The sequence below is a fragment of the Daphnia pulicaria genome, chromosome 3 (genome assembly GCF_021234035.1).
Source record: "Daphnia pulicaria isolate SC F1-1A chromosome 3, SC_F0-13Bv2, whole genome shotgun sequence".
Classification (NCBI taxonomy): Eukaryota; Metazoa; Arthropoda; class Branchiopoda; order Diplostraca; family Daphniidae; genus Daphnia; species Daphnia pulicaria.
Window position 1 is genome coordinate 7,761,281 of NC_060915.1, and position 11,358 is coordinate 7,772,638.

The following is an 11,358-nucleotide window of genomic DNA, read 5'->3' on the forward strand; positions in this document are numbered from 1 at the left end:
GCCGACATCAAAGAACATAATGTAGAGTTTTATCATTGAACTTCCAACCTCTTTCAGTAGGGGGGCTATACCACCATCAAACGTGATTCGAACTTGACGTTCTTTAAGCGGATAGTTGCAAATCCTCAATTCTCGAAGATTTTTTAAAGGTATCAAAGATAAGAGATCTTCATCTGTTAAAGAGTCCATCCGATCAATGACGATACAGGTAAGTAAAGGGCACACGGATACAATTAGTCCAAGACCATGATTTCCATGAGGACTAATTTTTTGAATTAACAAATAGCGAAGTGAGAGTTTGGGTATTTTTGCAGGTTTTCGATAGCAATATTTGGACGATGTTGTAGCCAAGTTTACCAAGATTTCAAAAGTAGTTTCATGATAAAGGTACTTTAAGGCGGGTAAACATTTTAAAGCCATTTGCGCTCCTCTTTTTGTAACTCCGGTATTGTTAATCATCAAATTTTCAAGGGACTTCATCATTGCTTTATTTTCCTTTCCATCAATATAGTCGACACAAAGGAACTTTATTCCAGCATTTGTCACATCGTGGCAACCATTAATATTCAACTTCCTATTTGACAAAGAAAATTACCATTATATTACATAGAAATAAAATATGAATCGAATCAAATATATTTAAAAAAAATGATTTTCTTATATCTTACTTTAACTTTTTACAAACAGCTCCAATGATCGATAAACAATCATCTTTCACTTCACTGCCCTTTAATACTAATGTCTCCAACTTTCGGAATTTGTAGAAAATAGATAGATATTTTTCAGAGTAATAAGCCAGTTCGACATGCGTGAGCTGTCGGGATGTTAGACAACGAAGGACTGTTTGGTTTAATGGCTTCAAATAGTTTGATGTCGTGATATGCTTGACGATTTCCTCCAAAAGAGATATGGCTGTCCAAATTCAATAAATAAAATGATTATGCCTAGATAAATTACTACATTTGTGTAGCAATTTTACATATTTCGTATACTCTGACCAAACTTACGTAATTGATGAAAGGGGTTAGTTGGTGGTAGTATCCGTACATAGTTCCGATAATAGTTCGTTTCATTTAAACGGAAATAATTCCATTTTAACCATGTTTTTCCATTTTTTTCTATTTTCGAAAAACGGAAATAATTCCGTTTATTGTTCCCATAACAGTTCTCAATAAAAAAATCACCGTTCTCGATGCATTTTATTACACATTCTAAGCAAAATTTCAAAAGAGTTGGTACAGTTTTAATATTAGGCATTCTTTTTACTACTAATCCAAAGAACTAGGAACTCAGTTAATCAAGAGGGTATCAAAGACTGAAAGAAACAACACGAATCGAAAATTTTCTGGAGGGAAGAGCGAAAGTAGCTAAATCGATATAGCTGTAACCTTCCCCCAGGTCTTGAAAAACAGTACTAAATCCCAAAGGACCATTGGTCTAGCTACCAACCTTAACAACGTTTAATAACGTTTAATAACTATTCTTTCGCAGAAGTGTGGAACTGGTGTGCAATGATGAGATTCCTTTGATTTCCTGTTAAGGCAAGATTGCGTGCATATATCGTTGGCAGCGCCACTCTCACTACACCGCCAACATAACGTTTTCCGGAATTCATTAAAATATAATTCCAATTATCAATTGTTACTTGGTAGTTTTAACCTATTAAGAGTAAGACAATTATTCAAAAGAAAATGTTTTAAAAATGTTGTTACATAATTGACTATACGGCCAACTATTGATTTGGCCCTCCACTCGGTACTAGCTAAGTTAAAAGCGCTTCAAATTTCAATTGGATCAAATCAATGCCATTATGCCAATGTCATGTGAAACAACAGCCAGATCCGGATGGTGTAAGAGGCCATAAAAACTTCTGCAGATATTACGCAATCTAGTCAAGTTAAACATTCAAGCGTCGTTATGTGCGCATTTCCAGCCTCTTGAAGACGTGATTGGCGACGAGTTGCCATAAGTGATTTTCTGTTGAGCATAACATTATATCTAGAATTAAAGGTTCAAATAATATAAGAACATAAACCACATGCATCTCGTCGTCTCCCTTGATCTCACGTTCGTAAACGATGATGGTCAATCCTTTTTCTTGCACTTTATTTCGGGATCTTACGTGTTCTTACCGTTGCGCTTGTGCGTGCTTTTTTTAATGCAATTTTTAGAAAAAAACAAAGGGTTGCAACATATCTGTAACACATACCTAGACTTTGCGTCCATCCATAGTTGTCTTTTCTTATTCGAAGTTTAAAACAAAATTCGTGCTGCTGCGTTCAGGGAATCCCTCGGCCGATCCGCTCACTTTTCTATTGGTCGCCATCGTGGGAATAATATTCGGAAATGGGTCGCAAACTGCGCACCTTTTGGCGCTCCAGCGTTGAGACAGAAATCAATTAACTTTTTACAGATTGAAATAAGTTCAACTAAAATACATTTTTCCATACCGACTGCCTTCATCATGATTTTTTCGTGGGAGTCGTCATCTCCGACAACCAACAATAAGAATTTGCCGGTTTCGAAAACCATTTTGAATGAAGAAGTAGCCTACATTCTTTGCCTCAAATGAACCATCGCGCCATTAGAGCTTATCAAACGACGATCATGGAATAGTATAGAATATTATCCGGGTTACAAATATAGTCAGACAGCAAACTGTGCACTTTTTAACCTGACTCGACAATAATCGCTGGAAAGTCCCAGCGAGTTCACCACGGTTGTATATATACACTAAATATACGTGAGCTATATTGTGCTATGCTATTTCTTGACTTTGTTTCCTTTTCAATTACATGAAACTGGGCCAGGCCTGTATAATAGGGGTATACAAGTTAGAAGTCTTTTTCATACGATTAAGTGTGTTATTCTTATTCACAATAATTTCCATTTTCTGAATGGTAACACCGGGGAACACCTCATGTCCAGTTACAATGGAAACAAGAAATCCAGGTTGGATTGTTGAATGTAAGCAATGCTGGGCTGGCCGGACTGTAACTCGGTGAAGTTGGGTATATACTTTGGCGAGGCAGGCGGAATAACAATAACGTGACGTGAGCAAGTTGTTTGGACTGCTTGGAAAGTATGCCGGAACGGATATATTTTGGACAACCTTGGGAATAAGAAGGCAATGTCAGTAAATAATTTGTGTTGATTGGTGAATATCCAGACTGCGTGTATAGCGAGATGGGGAGCTATAGGGAGCTAGGCGAGTAGCTTGTAAATCCTGTGTTTAGCCGGTAGACCTCAGTGAGTAACTGGGACTTGTCGGAGAATAGCTCGGACTGGTTAGTGAATATTGCTAGGTGAACTAAGACTATAAGATGGACTCGATGGTGAATAAGTCGGAAATGTCTGGCTGTAGCTCGTCGAGATAGGAAAGTAACTATAGGACTGATGGTCGGCGAATAAGTCGCGGAGACTTAGGACTGTAACTTGGCGACTCCGGTGAGGAACTCGAACTGGTCAGACTGTTATTCGGGATATTGTTAAACTGTATGATATGGACTCGCTGCCGTCATGGATGGCTGATATACAGTACCTACCAGAAGTTTGGAAACGCGCAAGAGGAGCGGAGAGAAGCTTATGTAAAAAGCCGATTTTCGCCGCGTTCCCCAAAAATCGGGTTTTTGACGGAGGGTGTTGAAATTTTTTTTGGAAGTAGCCATAATAGTTGGCTACTTCCTGAATTTTTTTCAACGAAGCTCTTTATTTTGCTTTTTTTGGCGTGTTTGTAGGGCTATTTTTTCCCTAATTAGAGAGCGGCAAAGTAGCCACTTTTTAATACGCTTGTATAGCGTGTTTCCAAATTTTTAGATCCATTTGTAGCTGCCCTCCCCTTAGATATAAAAATCTGAAAACAAATTCAGGAAGTAGCCAACTATTATGGCTACTTCCAAAAAAAATTTCAACACCCTCCGTCAAAAACCCGATTTTTGGGGAACGCGGCGAAAATCGGCTTTTTACATAAGCTTCTCTCCGCTCCTCTCGCGCGTTTCCAAACTTCTGGAAGGTACTGTAGGTGCATATGCAAGCGATGAAGGCGAGTAGAAAGACATTCCCAGACTAGGAATGTAAGGACTCCTGCTCAGACCAGGTGATCCTGGCCTTCCCAGTTGAATCACTTTTGGGAAAGTTGGTTCACGGATTTCACACGTTTTCCGTCACGACGAAATAGAGGCAGCGGCACTCTAGAACGCTTATGCGTGCATACCATTCGCACGTAAGCAAACTCTCTGGGAACCAAAAGAAAGAAAAATGTGATGGGGGAAGGAGACGAGAAGTGAAATAAGTCGTCCGCATCGGACGGATGAAACGAAAAATATCTGATTATTTTTTTGGTCTACCTTAAAACATAATTCAAAAATTATGTAATAGGCTATTTATATTAACAAAACCGTCTTGATTTATTCTGCCACGTTTTTGCCGTTAAGCCCGTTGGGCGGCTTACGTATACCACCAGCAGCGATAGCTACGGGGAAAAGGACAACGACTGAACTGAATTGAATGTTCCCGCTACCCCTATAGCTATACCGATTACGAGAAAAAAAAATGAATAACGCTTGCAGAAGAGATTTCGATTTGGAACTTCGATGTTGTTTTCATATCAATTCAATAGATTGCGAAAAATGCACGTAACACGATCCCGAACGGCGCAATTACGAGCACAGGAAAGGGGAGAACAAATAGACCCAGCAGTGATTGCAAATCAAATACAAGTGAATCCTGCTGATGCACAAGGACCACCCATTATTGAAGATCAACAAATAGACCCACCGATTGAAGATGTTGATCCTGCTGCACGAGAACCAGACATTAATGATGATCAACAAGGGTAAGATCACTCTTTTTTATGTGTGATGTCTTCTCGCCTCTTAGGTGAATTGCTGTGTTTTCTGGTGATAGATGTACACATCTATAAGGATGATTTTCACACGCGAAAATTGTGAAACAAACAATGAAACAATTTTTTATTTATTAAAGGAATGGCGAACGTCAACACAGACGACCAGCTGACTATTACAGACCTGTAATACGCCGCCTTCGGGGCTTTATCGATAATCATCGAACCCAAATTGAAACTGATTTAAGAAATCACCAACAACAACAAAGACAGAATCGGGAAGCCCTTGAGTTGCTCCTTAATGAAAGAAATGAACACCTGAATCAATCCGAGGTATTGTCATTTTTTACCGGTCGCAATCTATATTAATTTACGTGTCTAAATCTGTCTTAATGTTTTCTTATCTCAGAGAGATCTAAACGTGATGGTAGAACAATTGGAGATCGTTTTTCGACGACAAGAAGAGGAATTTATAAGAAGACGTGATGAGCTTAATCAGCGTGAAAATCAACTCAACCAAACAGAAATCCGTCTGAATGGCCGTTCTCTTTTTAACGAACAACGCAACATATATCTGCATAACCTGGAAAGAAGTCTTTTGCAAAGAGAACGACGGATCCTACCACAACTTAACCGGCGACATCAACACGATCAACACAGAGGCGGGAGACGTCGTCGGTAAACGGTTATAGGACTATCCTTCTGTCATCCCCTTTTGTAAACTTTCATAAATGCCATAACTCTAATCAACGAAAATACACAGCATTTATAGATATTTGAAATATTTCATACTATTCTCTTTATCTTCCATCTACGTGGGAGAGCTGGGAACCGCAAAATATACAACAAATTGAACCATTACGTCGATTTTAATCTACGCGAGTTAGTGGTGATGAATAATTAGCAGACGGTGTAACGTAGGAAAAAAAATATAAGGAATAAAGGATTGGCGTGCTGGGTGCTATGTTGGATGAACAACATGAAAGGAGAAAACTGACGGCAATAGAAGGGCCCGACTCGGACCACAAATGTAACCCACCCACGGTGATTTGGCGGTCATGCAGAAAATTTATTTTTCATAGGAGACCAAAGTTCTACTAATGTTGCCTTAATTGTCTCATCTTGTGTGTTCAAAAACATGTCGTCGGTAGATTCTGATAGATAGTCTACTGGTAGATTCTCGGGTATTTGATGTCGGCATCGATGTCAATTGTCACGGTTGGAACCGGTCGAAACATAAACACACATACACGTGAAACAAACCGCAATCAGTCACAACAAGACAACAGGTACCTGTAATATTTACACAAGATGTTCACTTTTAGGTGTACTCCAGAACAGCACCACCACCAGTTTTTAAACTTAGAAAACTCGCACTCGTGTCGTCGATTTTACGTCCACCCAGTTGTCCGCGTTTGAAAAGACTGACGTTTTCCTCACAGACAAAAGAGTTCGAACCAACCCCCCCTACTAGCACAGAGATATCCATAGGATATCCTATGGATGTCAGAGCCGATCCAGTTGGATGTCCCAGTTGGACGTCCTATGGATGTTTAAAGGATATACTAATGTCCTCTCCTGTGGACGTCCAACTTGGGATATCCATGGACGTCCAAAAAACGGACGTCTTTGGTATCAGTTAAAAATTTGGGAAAAATTAAAATATGTTACTTTATCGGGGGATCGAACCCGGGACTCCTGAATGCTATGCCAGTGCTATGCATCAATGCTATACTTGTTCTTATGAATATGAAACAAAGGGGATACTCAAGCTTCCCTACTAGCACACAATGTCCACAGGACGTTCTATGGATATCATGTGAACGAAAACCGTCCGTCTGTTTAGCGTCAGCTACGGATATCCTATGGATGGAATGTTTGGATCAAGAAAACACGGTCCATACTGGGATGTCCTATGGATGTCCATCGGTACCAATCTGGGATGTGAAATTAATCGTTCGTTTCAGATCCTTATTCTGATATCCATACGATGTCCAATACTCATCACGAATGTACGGCTGACTTCACATCCGAGATTGGTACCAGATGGACATTCATAGGACATCCCAGTATGACCATCCGCGACCAACCGTTATCTGGATCAAAATATACCATCCATAGGATATCCGTAGCTAACGCTAAACGGACAAACGGAAAATGGACCGTCGGATATCCAATGGACGTCCTATGGACAATGTGTGCTAGTAGGGCCCCCCCCCCCCAATGGTTGCTGGGTCTGATAGGTGCTGGTAAAATATTTTTATCGACGTCCCTAGTGGTCTAAATTGTGAGATCCATTATTTCGGGGAATAAATTATTGTGAATTTCTGAATTTCTAAGAAAATGTGTACATCAGAGTAGGCTATATCAGCACAAGAGATTAAAAATACAATCGTTTACCAAAAATAATATTGAAAAAGATTAAATAAATTTATCATGCATGTCATATACCAGCTCAGCTCAGCAGATAACCATTATCTATTTGGGTTGCTTATTCTCGTGCGCGTAATTCACATCCAGTGTAATTCTATATCCCCAATTGGCCCTGATTGAATTAAATTAACAATTACAAATTCGTATTTTTCAGCATTGGCACGGGGACAAATCGGGAAAAATAGAATGATCATCCCTGTTCTCACTTAGTTAAGGCAGGCATGCTGCATGCTCAGCTTCCGATCCGTTTCATATTTAGTCACTGTTTCAGTGATGATCAATTAATTTCCCATTAATTAAAAAATACGAATACGGTATAATTATCCTCCAATTTTCACGTTTGTGTTTCATTCAATATGTCATTGTAATGCATCCTATCTTTGCTGAGGTGTTTAAAAAATTTGAAAATTGTTTCGCTTTTGGATTCTAACAACTACCCATAGAGGGCAACGCTTATCGGAACGAGCCTGCGCTACAGAAACTCACTATACAAAAAAAATATGCGTCGGGGTACAGAGAAAAATATTCACCAGTCACAACTCTAGGCGCATTGTTTTTAAACGTCTTGAATAAACGCGCATCTCCTCGTTTTAATTGAAATATTTCCAATTAATTTTTCAATCAAATTTTGATTCACTTTCCCCTTTTAGACTTTAGATAATTGAATTCAGCTGCCGCAATCGCTAGCTGTATTTGTATTCTAAAAATAATAGGCATCGTTCATTTTACGTTATATTCATTTTAACCTTACTACCCCATAAAAATTTAAAAATTCGACAGACGCTCAAAGTAAAAATGTTTGACAAAATTATTTTCCTGCTTTTTGTTGCGTCCGTCGTTTTCTCCAACCCGAGTAAGTACAAACCTTCTTCAAGTTCAGCAATTTCATCGCTTTTTTTCTCTTTCTAATTCAATTTCAATATCAATGATTTTTGTGTTGTCTGTATTATTTTCCTATTTGATCAAGTTCTCAAACAAAATATTATTCTTGGTTATTATCCTACTATTCGTTGCTGACATGCCTAGCCGGAAACTATCCATCGATCTATACAACGGAGCGATGAAATTTTTATCGTTACAGCAGTTTATCGCTTAAACCCTAAAGTATGTTGGGTGGGGGTGGGGAGTGGTACTGGGGACGGTTTCCTTTGACGGAAACTGATAAAAGCTGGAAAAAAAAATGTGTTTTCAAAGAAGGATTTCAACGATGGATCATGTTCAAGTCACAATTAATACCGACAAGCGTCGGATCTTTTTGTAATTATATAAAGGCTCCTATTGAATAAAAGCTATATAACCGTCGTGATCTTTTACAGTCATGCGATATGTAATTTTATATTCCTATTAGTGAACGAAGCCGAAAAGATTGACGAACTGAAGAAGCTGGAGAGATGCAGCTTGCCACCCGTTAAACCAAACTCGTTCATTTGTTCTCTTACTATCACCCCTTCTTGGACTTATGACGCCAAAGCCGGAGAGTGTCTGAGCTACCAGTACGGAGGTTGCGGAAAAACAACGAATCTTTTTGGATCCCAGGATGAGTGCAAAGCTGCTTGTAGTCGTGGACCGGGTAAGATAACATCTAGACACAACGGTTATCTCTTAGAATTCTGTTTATGCCATTTTATTTATGCCAGTAGTTCATTCTCAAAAATTTTTATTGAATCACGAATGAAACAGCTAAGGAAAAATCGCTTCAAGAACTATGTTGGTATCGCAACGTTTCCTACTACGCTGGCCAAGAGATTGCCCAGGTCAACAAGGACGATGCGTGCAAAACAGATTGTTTTTGCGAGAAGAGTGACAACCAGTAATAAGAACCGTTATTCTCGACTTGATTGCGCCACTGATTAAACTTGAATGAACAAATATCTTGAAGTCGAGGTGGGGCCACCATCAAATGTAACCAGATCGTCTGCGACGAACTCATCCCGCCGCAAGAGGAAGGCTGCGTTCTAGTCACGTTACCCGGCGCCTGTTGCCCGTCTTATAAATGCCGTAACAAGAGACAAACATAACGGTAGATCGATTGATGTACTAATACTAGTTTTGAATCAATTTTTCATTTACAGCGGAGAGAAGTCTAGATCAGGAAGGTACCCCAGATGACATTTGTGTTTTTAACGGTAAAGGGTATCTTAAGGGACAGGCGATTCCTTCCGGCGATCCGTGTAAGCGATGCGTCTGTGTGGACGGATTCAGCGGTAAGATTCATTCATAAAACATGAGATATTCAACATAAATGCATTGTGACTTTTTGAAAAAAACAAAAAAAAAACAACAACAAACAGGTTTGAATAGTCCGGGCTGCCACGAAGTTCACTGTATCTTAGATAATCGCATTGGATGTAACCCCGTTTACACGCCAGGAGTCTGTTGCCCAACTAGTTACAGGTGTAATTCGCCGATGGCAAAATTTTTCCCGCAAATCGATTCAGATCTTTCGCGCATCAAGTGGGGACATGGAATCAACAGCAAAGTGCAGCTTAACACGTCCCTTTACGGTTAGTCTTTTTTCGTTTTCGTTAATATGTCCCTTATTTTTATTTCCATTAAAATGATTCGACTTAATAATTTTAAAGGGAAAGACATGATGATTGAAGCTGACGTTTCTATGGGTACCATTGTTGGTGGTGACGGAAGTATTTTACCAATCATGGCGCATCCACCGTTGGTCTCTTCTGACCTAAGCCTGGAAGAATTTATGGATACTATTCTAAACAGCGGTACATTTAAAGGAATTAAGCTTGACTTCAAAGACATAGAAGCACTGGAACCGTCTTTAATGGCAATTAAATCTCGTGCTAGTAAGGTATATAACAGGGATGGATTTTATTAGTTAATGCATCGTCTGAAATTTCCGTATTTTATTTCTTGAAGATAACCGCTCCTCTTTGGTTGAACGCGGACATTCTCGCAGGACCGGTGAATGCCACTACGAAGCCAGTTGGTAAGACGAAGTTTTTTAGTATTTATTTACGTTAATTACAACCACTCATCATTTGTATTAAACCTTTATGTCTGGTTTATTGGATGCTATAGCTTTTTATTATTCATTCATCTGTTCCTTTGACAGATATTGGACGATTCCTTGATTTGACAAAAAGTTATTTCCCAGATTCCGTTCTCTCCGTCGGGTGGACTACTAGGTTCCGTTATCGTTAATTTACGAATATTTCATTTTTGTGGTATAACACGGACAACTATAATTAACAGGTTTGGCCCACAAATGACTTGGCCTTTGCAGATTATCAACGAAGGATCTTACACCATGGACCATATGATTCAAATGCGAGATGCTCTTCACGCAGCTCAGATTCGACAGCCGGTTACATTCCCAATCCGGGCAGGATTATCAACCTCGCCAGAGTCGCAAAGAAACATCCTCTGGTTACTCGAACAAGTATGTATTATTCTTCAATTTTAATTTGTTCATAAGTAATGAAAATAATTTCATATAGATTGAAAACAGTTCGTTGACTGTCTGGAGTTCCCAATACGACATTGTAGATGTTCCTGCATTAATGAAGCTCGTCAATCATATTGGGAAAGAAAATATTTTCGTCGACGTGCCCAGTGGTCTGAGTTGCGAGATCCAACATTTTGAGGAATAGAGTCATCAGCCATCCTATTATCAGCTATAAACTGTGACTCGAATGCGAATCACTATATACCTTAGATCTGAAATAAACGGTTATAAAATTACTTAAAAACACTAAGCGGAAATAGGATTAACATAACACAGTGTCAATCAGTTATCATTTCTTTAAATTGGAATAATTTGCAAGTTATTATTTTTGTTCTTAAACTATTAAAATTATGTCTTGAGTTTCCCACAGTAGAACTCCAAAGACATAAGAACTCCTTTTTTAAATATTATTAAAAATACCCGACAATAGAACTCCAGTACCCGACAGTAGAACTCCAATATTTTTTAAATTATTTTCATGTTCGACAATAGAACTCCATTGATTTTAAAATTATTTTCATGCCCGACATTAGAACTCAATTGAATTTTTCAATATTTTTCGTAATAGAACTCCAACATTTTTTAATTATTTTTATTTATTTTCAAAATATGA

The 11,358-nt window shown here is 38.7% G+C and overlaps 2 protein-coding genes across 2 annotated transcripts; both read left to right on the forward strand.

The window, feature by feature from the left end:
* Positions 1-4,616: 4,616 nt before the first annotated feature.
* LOC124329422 lies at positions 4,617-5,535 on the forward strand. Its single transcript, XM_046788485.1, has 4 exons — positions 4,617-4,834; positions 4,984-5,176; positions 5,253-5,373; positions 5,450-5,535. The coding sequence occupies exons 1-4, from the start codon at positions 4,629-4,631 to the stop codon at positions 5,533-5,535; spliced, it is 606 nt and encodes a 201-aa protein (XP_046644441.1). The 5' UTR covers positions 4,617-4,628.
* A 2,283-nt stretch (positions 5,536-7,818) lies between these two features.
* Positions 7,819-10,989, forward strand: LOC124329334. The gene is made up of 11 exons (XM_046788375.1): positions 7,819-8,129; positions 8,625-8,846; positions 8,957-9,086; positions 9,156-9,274; positions 9,349-9,480; positions 9,568-9,780; positions 9,859-10,088; positions 10,157-10,226; positions 10,353-10,425; positions 10,493-10,679; positions 10,738-10,989. Exons 1-11 carry the CDS (start codon positions 8,072-8,074, stop codon positions 10,888-10,890), a joined length of 1,587 nt encoding a protein of 528 aa, XP_046644331.1. The 5' UTR covers positions 7,819-8,071; the 3' UTR covers positions 10,891-10,989.
* Positions 10,990-11,358: the final 369 nt, after the last annotated feature.